This window comes from Atta cephalotes (genome assembly GCF_000143395.1).
Source record: "Atta cephalotes unplaced genomic scaffold scaffold00005, whole genome shotgun sequence".
Taxonomy (NCBI): Eukaryota; Metazoa; Arthropoda; class Insecta; order Hymenoptera; family Formicidae; genus Atta; species Atta cephalotes.
In genome coordinates this window covers 7,603,063-7,618,269 of record NW_012130069.1, presented here as the reverse complement: position 1 = coordinate 7,618,269, position 15,207 = coordinate 7,603,063, and the positions used below count along the sequence as shown (strand labels likewise).

Here is a 15,207-nt window from a genome sequence, read left to right as displayed (position 1 = left end):
ACACACACACACACACACACACACACACACACACACACACACACACACACACACACACATCACGTGTAAAATTACAAATAAAATTCCATCTTACAATCAAATCTAAACTTTAATACGCTATACAATATATCTATAAGACAAAATACAATACGTGTAATAAGTACACAAAAGATTGCTTTAAAATATAACAAACAAGATTTCTCACAAGAGTACAATCGTCGCAGTTATACTGAATCGCTATGCCATGAACAAAAAATGATACGTTAATTTTTGTTACATGTTATTTGTAAATAAAGATAATTTAGCTAAAACGAAATAATAAGATCGTTTTAAAACATTTAAAGATGGGTCGACTATTCTTATCCCTCTTGATCGTCAGTCATAAATGACATGTAACAAAAATTAAAGTATCGTGTCTCACTTATGACATCATGATTCAATACAACCGCACTCAGGAGACTTAAAAAAGCACTTTCGATCATAATTGGAAATGACTACTATATTATATATAGTATTATATATAGTAGTAGCTTTAATGAAATCTATATAATAAGTTGACATTATTGTTTTAGTCTTAAAATGACATCTTTAATGACATTTTATTCGACATGATGTTAAATAACGTCAGTTTGCTATCTAAGAAATTATATTTTTTTTACTCAATTATCATTAATTATTTATTTTTCTTTCAATATAGTTATTTTAAATACTCTTTATTATCAATAAATTGTATTATTAGAAGAATCATACAACATTCAACAAACAATCAACAGAGTATACCGGTTTTAAGTATATAATAATTAATATAATAATTAATTTAAATGGATTAATTATTTTAGTTTTACACGTGATCACACAGAATAATTATTTTAAATACATAGGCAAAAAATTTTAATCGAAATTTGTATAGAAGAGCTATAAAAATATCTCATATCGTTATTGTATAACACACAAAAATAAATCAACTTAATGTAATATGCGAGTACACTTGCGCTTATAAATCATAAAGTTTTAAAATTTAAGTCAATAACATTATTTCAAAAGTCCCGATATTAACTAGATTAAATTTTTCAATATAAACATCACTATATAAAGGACAAAACTTGAATTGAAAAAAGAATTGAAAATTATTAAATCGATTACCATCCAAATTCAAGGACCATATACGTATTTTTAAGAATTCAAACGGTTCGTTGCTGAATTTCATCTCAAAGCAGAGATGAGAAATTCAGATGAATGATGCAAAAAAAGAATAATTCCTTTATACACATAGAAAAATACGCAAGTAATAATTACACTGTGCAAGTAATAATTCATTTTAAAAGTTCATGTATTCACAAATCTATCATACGTTCATCAGAAGCATTAAATTTATACAAAACTGAAAATATATTCTGAATCCTAGTAAAAAAAAAAATTAATACTTCAATCAAATTTATTAAATTAAAACAAATTTGACTTGCTTATTATAAAAAGTTCGTTTTTTCGATCAATTTTATAATATTCTTCAAAAGAAAATAAATTCTTGTTTTGAGTGTAAATAATAAGTTTTTCTAAAATTTTGTAATAAGTATATTTTAAGATTATTATCAAGAAAATATTCTTTGTTAAAAATAATCGTTACTTAAAAGAAAGAATAAATTGAGTAACCACTTTTCTTAACAGAAGATTGATATTTTTCTGCATCAACAAACATATCTCTTTGTATTTTATAAATTATTAGAATCATTTTTTTGTATAATTTATTATTTCAAAGTTAATATAAATATTTTAAGTGACTCAATACTTTGAACGCAATTTTAAAATAATTATGAGATAAAATTCTTCTATTTCTTGATAAAATATATATTGGATCTTACATCATGTTACTATTTTAACTGGTATAAAATCCAGTTACTACGAATGGATAAATTATAAAATCTTAGGTAGTGCATTGAGATAAATAGCAAAAATTAACAATCATAAACATAAAATGTTTTTTATAAAAGAGCGAGATTAATAAATTGTACAACAAAAGCACTATATAAAAATATTTGTTATTTCATTAGTAATGTATACACATAAGCGTGTACAGATAAATATAAAACGATACAAGGAATATATCATAGAAAACAATATATAATATACATATATGTGTATGCATATATATTTTCGCACCAACTTATATAAAATTTAATCCTGAATAAATATTTGAAAATAGAATAAGTAGGAAAAATAATAAAATCATATTTATTAACAAATACTTTTCAATATGATATTTAGAGACAACATTTCATTTACTTTATAATTTCATTTACTTTATATATATATTTTTTATTTTTCTATATTTCATGTATTTAAAAAATGTAAATATTTTATTATCTTTTTTTATTATCTTTTTCTTGTTTTAACGTGATATTATAAATTTTACAGTGCATGTACAATAAATTTCATAAAAAGAAGCATCCAGAATTAAATTTATCCTAATCTGTTCTAACTTATCCATTTTAAGGCAACAGATGCATGGAATGTTACATTTATAAAGAATATACAAGTATATTTTTATTAAATTAATTCATATATGCATCTAGATACATAGTATATTAATAAAATTACCACATCCGTTATCTCAATAAAAACATTAATTCATCACTCACCAATTTGATGTGCAGTGGAGTTATATCTACAACGTCGCTACGATGATTCTGTAATAAAAAAAATATAAAATCTAAATTAAAACAAAGCAAGAAAAATCAATCAATATTTAAAAAAATATTTACTAAACGTAATTCTCTTGAAAATAACCACATAATTTTCAAAATATATAATTTTTATAAGCATCGAATTTTTTAATTCACCATTCAGTTAGATATTTATTTTATATATATATATTATTATAAAAATAATTATATTAAAAAAAATGAAAAAATGTATAATAGATATAACATATATAATTGTATATAATTGTATATAAAATATGTCAATTTTATATATAAATATATACAATTTTATATAATTATATAATTATATGTGAAACATTTTTTCTCGGGCATTTCCTAAAAAAATCTTAAAAATATATAGATATTTATAAAATTTCAAAATAATTTTAAGATAATTCTTTTTTTCTAATTATTATTTTTAAGTCATTGTAAAATAAAGCGAATAAATAGAAAAAAAGATACTGATTTTACAATAGCAAAAAATGATATTTACCGCAAGGTTGCTCTGTCGGTACTCGATGCCTCCTTCTCTCAAAATTGGGTTGACACTGGAAACTCGCGTAAAACACTCACGAATAATGAACTATAATCGCGCGGGGACTATAACTTGAGTCCGACAACTTGAACGGCACTCCCGAAAAACGCGCGACGAACCAGCTGCAATTTCATTTTCAAATAAATCGGCATCGAAGGTACGTTAGCTTTCCCATTGGAATTTTTACATGAAGAGAACGATTTTACTCAATATTTAAAAATTTATCTAGAGCGATTATTATTCAGATCTGAAAATTTTTAGATTTGAGAAAAACCATTCTTTTCGTATAAATGTCCTCTGGGTACTGAGCCCTCCTATCACGTCATACCCGTGAGAGGGAAGATAATCTGAAAAATGAAACAATATAGCTATTATATAGATAAAAGGGTTGAATCTTTTATTTATAGATGATGTCTGTAAGATATGAATAGAGTTAATGAAATGGGTTATTTAATAAAAAGAAATGTTTCTTTTATTACATCGGTAATAATAGTTTCAAAGAGTTACGTTTAATTTTTAAACGGATCGTGTAACGGAAGATGTACAAAAACAAAAAAATAATTAAATTATTAAACTATATTAATTCTGAAAGCAGGATTGCGTTATTTGCATGAGAGTATTATTCATATTAATGTTGCTTTTTTATGTGTGATACCGTTCAGACAAAATAGTCGTGCCGCTCTTCTTCACATTTCTTTTTGAAATATATAATCGCAAGATTGTTAGATATATAATACGAAATTTTGTATTTTATGAATATTCACGTAATACGATTACTAGAATGATTAATTATTCATAAAGTACAACGTTATTATATTTGGCATTCTTCGTGATAAGATTTTAAAAAGTAATGTGAAAGAACCGCACGCGACACACCTGTTTGTACGAATTTCAGTAAGGGAATGACCGCGCGATAACTACGCATAAACGTAAACATGACGCGCCGCTCCGTGCCACCCCGTACCATCCACGTCCCAAGGTCGCGCGCCAACCGTCTAACTTTCGAAATAATAACGAATAATACGAATAAGTAAAATAATATATTTCTTTACATTTTTAATATTCTTCGGTTAATGAAACAATCATTTCTAGTTTTAGCAGCGCGAGTCGTTTAATGTGATATCATAATTATATTGTGATATATCGAGGAACATATTTACGTTTATTTTATAATTTTAAATATCAATTTTTCGTATCAATTACAATGTGCTGACAAAAGGCAAAAAGTAAAAAGAGATTCTTATTAGTGTGGTTTTTCTTACATAATTGCTCATATGAAATGCTTTTGACATCCCAATATTATATCTCAATTTTGATTGCTCTTTTTTATGCTGTACAAAATTTTATTACATTAAATATAGATTAATAATATGTCATACATCCTTTTTTAAATGAAGAAATGCAAAAATTGATTTTAAATTATAAAATAATTTTGATTGAATAGAATAATAGTACGCGTCTAACAATAAGAATCTCATTTTTATTATTAGTTACCATACATCTAAGAACACGTGAAATATTTGAAATATTCATGAGCTATGTATGTGAGTAATGAATCTACAAAATAAAGGATAAAAAATGCAATACAACCTATTAACCCTTAATGTATTCCTTAGTTTTAGACAATCTTATGTAATTCGCGTTCATGGATATCTAATTGCAATTAATTAATGCGACACCCCAGAGCAACTCGTAAACACGTCCGTCTCCTTCCGAGATCGCCGAGCGAATGCCGAAGTGATGACGTAGTCAATCACCGCGCCGCACGGCAAGCTCCCTCTCCCTATTCGCCGCGTGACCTTTCCGTCCCCTCGTCGAGCGCCGTTCAAATACCCTACTAATTGAGCATGAAAAAATATTCACGATTTATTCAATTATTCATATTTTACATGATTTTGACAAACGGATACCACCGTAGATTTCGCGTTTTGTTTTCTGGCATCTCTGGCACAATCCTATATTACTTGCACAGTTCTTTTGAACATAATTAGTAATTATTCCCGTGGGTTTTTTGATATTTCAACGTCTTTTATGTTATGTCTCAATTTTCATTGTTCTTCTTTTTAATAATTATTCTTAAGGGTTGATAAAATATTCTATATACATATATTCTGTAGTCTTACATATAAAGATACATACATGCAAATTTTCTAATAGCGTAAACAATTTGTGCTAAATACAGCTAAAAGTACTAAATATCTTGTTAATCATTATTTAATTTTTCAGTTAATAAATTAATTTGAGACACTACTATTACTGTAAATTATTCTGTGTTTCAGAAATGTTTTAAACGTACATATGATGCCGATTACGCCTCGATAAAATAACATACGAATTATTTAAAATAAAGAATATAAAATAGGCTCCGGAAACTTTAAAATATTTAAAATATTAAATAAGAAATAAGTCAGAAATGTAGTCATTTAAAATAATAAATTCTAAATAACTCTTTTAATTTTGCATGAATATTTTTCATGCTCAATTAGTAGGGTATTCGAATGGCGCTCGGCGAATAGGGAGAGGGAGCTTGCCGTGCGGCGCGGTGGTTGACTACGTCATCACTTCGGCATTCGCTCGGTGATCTCGGAAGGAGACGGACGTGTTTACGAGTTGCTCTGGGGTGTCGCATTAATTAATTGCAATTAGATATTCATGAACGCGAATTACATAAGATTGCCTAAAACTAAGGAATACATTAAGGATTAATAGGTTGTATTGCACGTTTTATCCTTTATTTTGTAGATTCATTACTTACATACACAGCTCATGAATATTTCAAATATTTCATGTGTTCTCAGATGTACAGTAACTAACAATAAAAATGAAATTCTTATTGTTAGACGCATATTATTATTCCATTCAGTCAAAATTGTTTTATAATTTAAAATCAATTTTTGCATTTATCTTCATTTAAAAAGAATGTATGACATATTATTAATATTTAATGTAATAAAATTTTGTACATCATAGAAAAGAGCAATCAAAATTGAGATATAATATTGGGATGTCAAAAGCATTTCATGTGAGCAATTATGTAAGAAAAACCATGCTAATAAAAATCTCTTTTTACTTTTTACCTTTTGTTAGCACATTGTAATTGATACGAAAAATTGATATTTAAAATTATAAAATAAACGTCAATATGTATGCATATTTTAATTGATATGTACTATATTTAAATATGTTGATAACAAAGTTGAAATTTAATAAGTATTTCAAATTTATGAATGTCTCGAAAAATTCGAGGATTATAAGATTACAGTGTAAAATTTACAAAAAATCGAGAAATTAAAATACATCACACACACCACACACACACACACACACACACCAAATTACGAATAAAATGCCATCTTATAATCTAACATCACAGATCTAAACTTTAACGCTAATGAGACAATTAAAGTATATAATATGTGTGATAAGAGATTACCTGTGAAATGTAACGAACAAGATTCCGCGTAAAAATATCTTCTAAAATGAAATAAACATTTCTCAGTAACGGTGTAAAAAAAGGCAACGCTCGTTTGATTTGAACGACGTAGATTAGGGTAAGTAGATACGCGCGGCGCGTCCTCACGCACGACGCAAGGTCGTCGCACTATCATTCGTACGGCACGACGCGAGCGAGATGGTAGTGTGTCGCTCTGCATATCGTTGTCTCAAGACACAATTATACCGAAATCTAGCGATTACCGATTGACGAGTTTGATTCACAAGTACGATTTAAGAAACTTAGAAATATAGTTATTGTTCCACAACTGACGGTTAACTCATAATCAAGGTTCAATTATTATTCATTGTCTCTTTCCAATTTTAGAATTAGAAAAAGATGAGAAACAAGTTGAACCTCGATGTTAAGAGTTTAAGAGTTAATCATGAGTTGTGAAACTGAGTCTTGCAAGCGAATCGACAGCCGCATGTTTGTCGAAATAATTTCTCACACTTCTTCGTTAGGCAAATTCGAGTCGATATGGATTTAGTAATTGTAAATTACTTTTAATCGTGTTTAAATGATAATAACAGGCGATAATTGTTTCTTCAATGATAATTAAGACAAATATAACGCCTTATATCTTGAATTATTTTCCAATCTTTTTCGTCAAGCAAAATGGGAAGCACGAAATAAATACGAGACGAAATAAATACGTGAGTTAATAACGCAAATATTAGAACAGATATATCAATGTCTGTTAATCGTTTGTTAATTCATGTATGTACTTTAAATATTTAATCTATACAATCGAAATTTACTTATCGATTCATTTTACGCACATTTCGCGAAATTCATTCATCGAAATTCGTTGCGCGAGAAACAGACAAAACGCATAATCCGTATCTTTGGATGTTATATTCCATGAATATTTGTCACTTGATATATATTTGCATTGTGCAATATGGATAAATAAACGCAAGAACATAATTCACTATTCAAAATGCGGAAAGTAGAAGCATCAAATACGATAGCGTTGTGACAATATAGAGTATAGATACTATAGATAATCTTGGCGCGTGAAGTTGGCCACATTTTCGAATCGCTTTGCCGTTCAATTGTCAACGTTCGTCCGCCGTTCTAATTCGCGAAACGTCTAGTGTCGAACGGATCACTTCTTGTGATCGTATCGTGTATCTGCCCATATCGATATTATGTCTATGAATCTGCTGTATTGATGTTTTAGCTCGGTATAATTTAAAGTGGATCGTGCTTAATTAATTAATATCGGGAGTGCCGTACAAAGTGTTACATTTCGGTGCATGACCAATTGTGGTTAATCGCGTTTTCGCGAATGTGTGTGTGTGAAAGTGCCAGAACAAGAGAAGGTTTGGGGAGGCATCAGGCGACGGTGAAGCAGCCATGGGTGAGTATTATTATAGTACATATTATTGCCATTTCAACTTTATGCCATTTCCAAATTTATTACATTTGCTACTTGATATTAATGATAATTCTTCCCCCGCGAGAGTCAAGCGTTTGATAGGTCAAGCATTTGATATTTAATAAATGCGTATGTTCTAATATTCCCTGCCATACTAAAAATTTAATTGTAATAAATAATATATATCTATAATAGGTATACGTAACGTATACCTATTACAGATTTTTTTATACTGGATATTAAATATTAAAATGCAGCCTATATGCAAACTCGTGTAATAATGCATATATACATTGTTTTCAAAATATAATTTAATACAATATTTAATATTATTTAATAAATTATGAAATATAATTTAATAAAATGTTTGATATTTGTATATGAAATATTTCGTCTTGATAAATGTGGTGTATGATAATTATTTGAATTACTTATATAAATTAGAAATGTTTTTTATCAAATATATATGCATGAAAGCTTATTTAACCAAATTTTGTTTTGAAATTTATATAATTCTTTTATTAATCATAACTTATTAAAGAATGTTAGAAAAATTAAATGCACATAAAAATTGCTTTCGAAATATTACTTATTATTTTTGTGGATATTTTATTTGATGTATATTTTTTTTTAATATATTTATATTTTAATTCGATGTGAATTATATAACGCTATCGCTGTGGATATATGAGTCCTTTTTATTTTTTTTATTTTATTCTTGAGAAATAATAGATTCATAAAAATTACGTTAGATACAACTACTAGCGTTATTACATATATGTATATTCATATGTATCTCACTTATATGTATACTGTATGAATTATATATTATTTTTTTATCTCTTTTTTACATGTGGTAAGAAAGAACGCATTGTAAGTAGTTGCGAGTAAATGCTTTATCGACAAGTAAAATTCCATGCTATTAGTGAGAGCAACTTGCAATAGATAGTGCCACTTGTCCATGGCAGAAACGTTATCGTATGTTATTTAAAAGTTTAAAAATTATTCAAAACTTTTTGTTAATAATTATAATTGCACATAAATAATAAAATTTAATAAAAACATAAATAAACATAAATAAACATTAATTATTGATTTTAAAAAACATTTAAAAAAAACATTTAAAATGTCTATATTTTTTCTGAAAAATATTATTATTTAAAAGATGCTAATAGTTAATATTTAATGTATGTATGACAAAATTTCCACATAAAATATCAGTATTTAGCAAAAAATTTTATAATGTTATAAATTTATAATAATATAAAACAAGAAATAAGTCAGAGTAAAAGACGAATAACAAATATATTTTCAAATTATTGTAACCTCAGCAGAGATTTGTAAAAGTAAAATGCATTGCTAGCGAATAGTAAAAATTGTTTCATAAATCTGTAACGAATAAAAATATAAAAAAATATAAAAATATATAAAAATAGCAAGTATTCCTAGCCACTGTTATAATTATTTTTTTCATAATTAAGTTATGATTCTCACGACGATTTGCTAGCAATGCATTTATTTTTATAAATCTGCAATTTTATGACAATCTATATATTTGTTATTGTTTTTTATTTAAATAATATTCGATATCGAAATTAAAACAAAGTCCTTTTTTAATGTAGATACATTTTTCTTTAAAAAATTAATTTTTTTCATTTTGCAAAAATTTTCTATCTATGATAAAAATATATATTAATATACTTACTTTATATATATGAAGATTTACTTATAGTACATTTTTATTCAAAATTGTTATTATTAAGAAGTGCTCTTACATCGATCGAAATATTATCGATCTGCCAACTAAATTTTTTAATAAATTATAGATTAATTAATAAATTACCGACAAAATACATTAATTCACTATTAAATAGATTTTATATATTTTATTCGTACAAATTTATATTCATATTCCATTCAAGAAATTTAACTCAGACACAGAAAACTAATTAAAATATCACATACAAATTTTTAAAAAATATCTATTTTATACAATATTAATATTATTTAATATAAACATCAATTTTATAGCTTGCAAAGATAATCAGATCTTGTTTGTCCGCATTAAACAAGTTTTCAATACGAAATTATATGTGATAAGTGCTGAATAATACTGCGAATAAATATCTTAATTTTGTCATTACTACAAAATGTCTGATCAATATAACGATTTCTTATCCTTCGTATCGCCTTTGGTGCTATGCTTGCTGTGAGCTCGTTCCTGTCTTTGCAATTGCAAATTGAGCAATTCACATGCCGAATCGGTAATGAGCCTATCCGACGTTCGATTTTTCCATTCGGTTCATTTTACCGGCGACAACGGGTCTTTCTTTGATAACGCCCGCTTTTTCCTCGTATCCTTCTCTCTTTTTCTTTCTTCATCCCATTTCATATTTTTTTTCAATCTTCTTACTCCACGGGTGGCGTTACCAAGAGAAACATCAAAAATTACTCTACAGACATCGCCTTATTTATATATAAGAAATAGTGACATGAGATTACTTATATTTGCGCGAAAAATTTTTAATTTAATTGGAGCTAGCAACTTGAAAATTATAAACATATACATTATTGCGCTTTATTGAAGAATTATTTTTAATATCTATTTATTTATTTTATATTTTCATATTATATTTTAACCGTTATATTTTCACCGTTTTAATAGTGAAATCCCTTCTAATTTACTAAATTTTTAAAAGGATGATTAAATTTTTCTGATTGAAGTTTCTTCGCGATCCTTGATTTAGAATATAGATAGAGTCATGTTAAATTATTTATGCACGCATCGCCAATGTAGTAATACGGAAAGACGCTAATAGTAACCGCCTCGTCGTTATCATCGCAATCGTACTTAGCGATGACGATTTCGCAATGCGTCGCCACGGAAGGCCGGCAACAAACGATTGTCTGCCACTCTAAGCAAAACACAGGTGTTTTCCGACGTAGCGTGCAAGGCTGTGAATATATTTCTATGCGCGATTTACTTCTTACAAGGACATACTTACTTAGGCTAGATCGCCCAAAGATCAAGTTCGCGACACGTGTTAAATTAAGTGTTGCAAAATCAAGAATAAAAATGTTTGAGATTATGATTTTCCTCTTTTTCATTTCTGTATAAATTTATTAGACAACTTAGGAAACTTTTTAACTCCTAACATAAGTTAAAGGAGCAATGATAACCCAATCTCTTAAGTTAAATAACATTTTATTGTTTTTATAACTTTCCTATGTGTGTATAGAGCAATTTATTTCTGTGATTACTTACATTAGTTTCAAAATAAATAATACATGTAATAAATAATAAACTAAATTTGAATCTAATCTAATACATTTCTCATTAAATTGTTTAACTGTATTATTTTAATTAAATTAACGACATATTGAGTAGGAATAGTAGCAGCTTATAGAAATGATTAAAAATAATTCAAATTGGATATAATTTGATATTATGAATTTAATAGTGTATATCATTACTACTTGAAGCATGAAACACATGAACAATTTAATTAAATTTAAAAACAAATAGAGGACCAATGCATATTATTTAAATTAATCGCATTAAGAGCACATGTTATAATCACTTAAGTTTTTTCTTATACATTTTATTAATGTTCACTGATGTTTTCAATGAAAACACCAGATTATCTCAGAAAAAATTATCATATACTATGAAATAATCGCTGTTAGATGACGCCAAAGATTGTCGGATAACGCTGGACGTCACCAAACGACTGTTGGACGTTTATTATTGGATTAAACTATACAATTAATTAATTGCTAAATGTGTTCTGATTTTGGCGCGCCGCGCTGTCATAATTTTTTTGCAATACGTTTTTTTCGCACTTTTACTAAGCGAGAGAAAAATAAGATTCGCCTTCGTCACATTCTCGCATTCTCGCATTCTCTTGTAACGTGCGGAATGAAGACGTCGTTATTATTGATACTCCGCGATGTAAAATTGTGCATTTCTGAAAAGCAGGTTTTTCATTTTAATTGATCGTTATCGGCTGTGCCATTAAATACATTGACCGAAGTCAACATTCTGCAAATCCAATTAGCAATGATGCCATCAAATTCCATATTTTAAAGATTATTATCGTTCTTAGGGTTCCAAACTAGATGCTGCGATTATATAGAACTATGATATCAGAAGCTAGAAATACGTCGCTCCTGATTTTCTTCAGGCAATAAATTTTCACTTTATTATTCACATTTAATAAAGTGCTGTTTGAACTGATTATCCCACTTGCTAATAAAATATTTCTAAACATTTTTGTCAGATAATTTGTTCTTGTAATAATTATTTCTATGTAAATTTTAATTTAGGTATACAATATTAATAAAGCAACAAAAAATTGTAATTAAAATTATCCTACTACAAAGAGACTGATAATGGGTAAAAATTGCCCTTAATTTTAAAATTAAACTATGTGCCAAATTTTACCTTATATTGAGACATTAATCACAGAGAAGTTTGAAGATGAAGTGACAATTATTATCAAAGCTGGGAATGTAAAAGAAAAACGGATTTTCGCATAGACGTGATTCCCTTCCTCTCCCTTTCCAGCTATGATAATAATTGTCCCACCTCAATCTCTAAAACTTCTTTGTAATTAATATTATCTCATTATATATAAGGTATCATTTGACACACAGTTCAGTTAAAAAAATTGAGGATCTAAAAAACGAGCAAAAAACCATCTTTTTGCGGTCACTCTTTTGTATCCTTTCCAATTCTGAATGAATAATATAGACAATATGGACATATATGTATAACAGAATTCATAATATACAGAATTCATAACGAATGATTTAATTAGAAAGACATCATCTTCATATCACTCGCAAAATACAGGATATTAAAAGCCCATGATTGAGAGATTTCTGGTATTCCTTGAACACCCTATATAGTGCTTCGATTTACCCTAATCCTCCTTGGAGCGATCTACAGTCCACCGGCGCGCGACGTGACGACGATCGGAGCCGGCGTTCTGATATCGCGAACGGTTTCGCGGCATCAAGGCCGCCTCCTTACCCGAGATCTTGTCTCGCCTCGATGACTCACGCCTAGCTTGGCCGCTGTTTACTGCCTCGCCACTTCCTTCCACCTTCGAGGTTGCCCGAGAGACCAACCGCGGCCGCCTCCGCCGCCGCTTCTTGTGCTTAGTTTAGCATACCTTGTAGAGAAACGGTGACTGTAGTTCACCGCCGCTGCACAGCCACTTTTTTGCCCGGGGAAATGGAGATCGCGATGGGAAGAGGAAGCATTGCCCAGCATCACCGGGCGCGGAGGTCTGTTTCTTGCGATACGTTTAACCCTTTAGGCCTGTAAAGTAGTGGTAGTAGTAATAGTAGTTCCACCCGGAAGACTCGTCCTTCTGAAATTCTATCTCGAGTCGCTATGGTAGTCCGAGGCAAGATGGTTTCAGGGTGATACCACTGGACTTCAAAATAAGAAATCGGTAGATGTTGCGATGAAGCCAAGATGACGATCGATGGCGTGTTTAACCTTTGAGTCACAACCGCATTGTGTTAACAGTTAGTCGAGAATCATTGTGCAATTTGTCCTGTGTTCCTGTATATCATTGAGAAACGAAACGCAATTTGTTTCCTATGACAAAAGAACATGAATCACCATAGTAAATAAGATTAATATATGTATAATGTAATCATAACTTTAATCCTTTCTAAAAACGCAATGAGAAATGATGGAAATAAAAATTTCTGTTTCAATTTCACTATCCGTATTCTCTATCAGTAAGAACTATAAGAAAGAGTTACTATTGAGAGAAAAATATTTTATATTTGTAATTATAATTATATATTATTATAATTATGATTATACTACTATAATAATAACAATAGTAGCTATATATATAGTTCTAGCAACAAATGTATATAATTGGCAATCTAAAATAATTATAATTATTATAACCATAATAATTATAGTTATTATAATCATAAAATAGTTGAAATTATAAAAATGATTCAAGTGACTATAATTTTATAATTATATTTTGGAACAACCATATTTTTTATAATTGTCCCAAAATATAACTATAAAATTATAGTCATTTGAATCATTTTTATCGTAATTTCAACTATTTTATGGTTATAATAACTATAATTATACTCATTTTAGATTGCCAACTATACATTGATTACTAGAACTGAATGTATATGGTTATTATTATTATAGCAATAATAATCATAATTAGAGAAATATGTAATTATATATGTAGTTATAAATATTAAACATTTTTCTCTTAGTGTAGTTAAGTAGTTAAGTAGTTCTCTTAGTGTAGTTAATAGCTAAATATAAAAAATAGTTGTTTATTAACATTGTAAACTTAGAATATTGATAAATAATTAATTATTTCTTGTACGTGGCTATTAACTATTCTTGCATTTCTAAATCTAAATTTAGAACACATTGATCTAAAAGGATATAATAATAATTAGACAAGTGCTGAACCTTTATTTCCCATTATCGCGAGTTATATTAACCAGTATGCCAACATGTCCGATCACCTAGACACAACCTTATGTGTACAATAGGAAAGCGAACTCATACCGGCGGATAACGATGACGGTACAGAGAAAGACGAAGAGATTAGAGAGAAGGATTTACTCGTTCTCCTCGTGTGCACGTTCATTCGTCATAATGCACGCGCCGCGGTAGGTATAATAGGTACACCCGGAGCTATAGCGATGCTTAAAGGCATCGCCAATTATCGCTGTGCATCCTCCCGACGAGAAGCCTGCCCATGAAAGCTCCTACCTTCTTCTCTTTTACGTTCCCTTTTTTTTTCCTCCTCGACCGTACACTATAGTCCGCGTCATGATGACGATCGTGCGTATCCATTAATCCGTCCAGTATAGCCGCATTGCATGCTCCGGAAAAGGCAGAATGACCGTTCTCTTACAATTAATCCTTTCTCTTACTCCAAAAATATATCTACGTGATACAGATTGTATCAAATACGAATATAACATAAATGTCCCCTTACGTTTTTCATATCTTTTGTTTTTGCGACACGAAAAATTCAACTTTTAATTTCATTGCAAAATTGTATAAAAATTGTCATTTTATATA

The 15,207-nt window shown here is 28.7% G+C and overlaps 1 protein-coding gene across 1 annotated transcript in view; it reads left to right on the top strand.

The window, feature by feature from the left end:
• LOC105626636 overlaps nucleotides 1–14,882 on the top strand; it is a 28,684-nt gene extending 13,802 nt beyond the window's left edge. The window contains exon 4 of the mRNA XM_012207929.1: nucleotides 14,670–14,882. Within this exon, the coding sequence (XP_012063319.1) occupies nucleotides 14,670–14,882 (213 nt within the window). The remainder of the gene's footprint in view (nucleotides 1–14,669) is intronic.
• The last annotated feature ends 325 nt before the right edge of the window (nucleotides 14,883–15,207 follow it).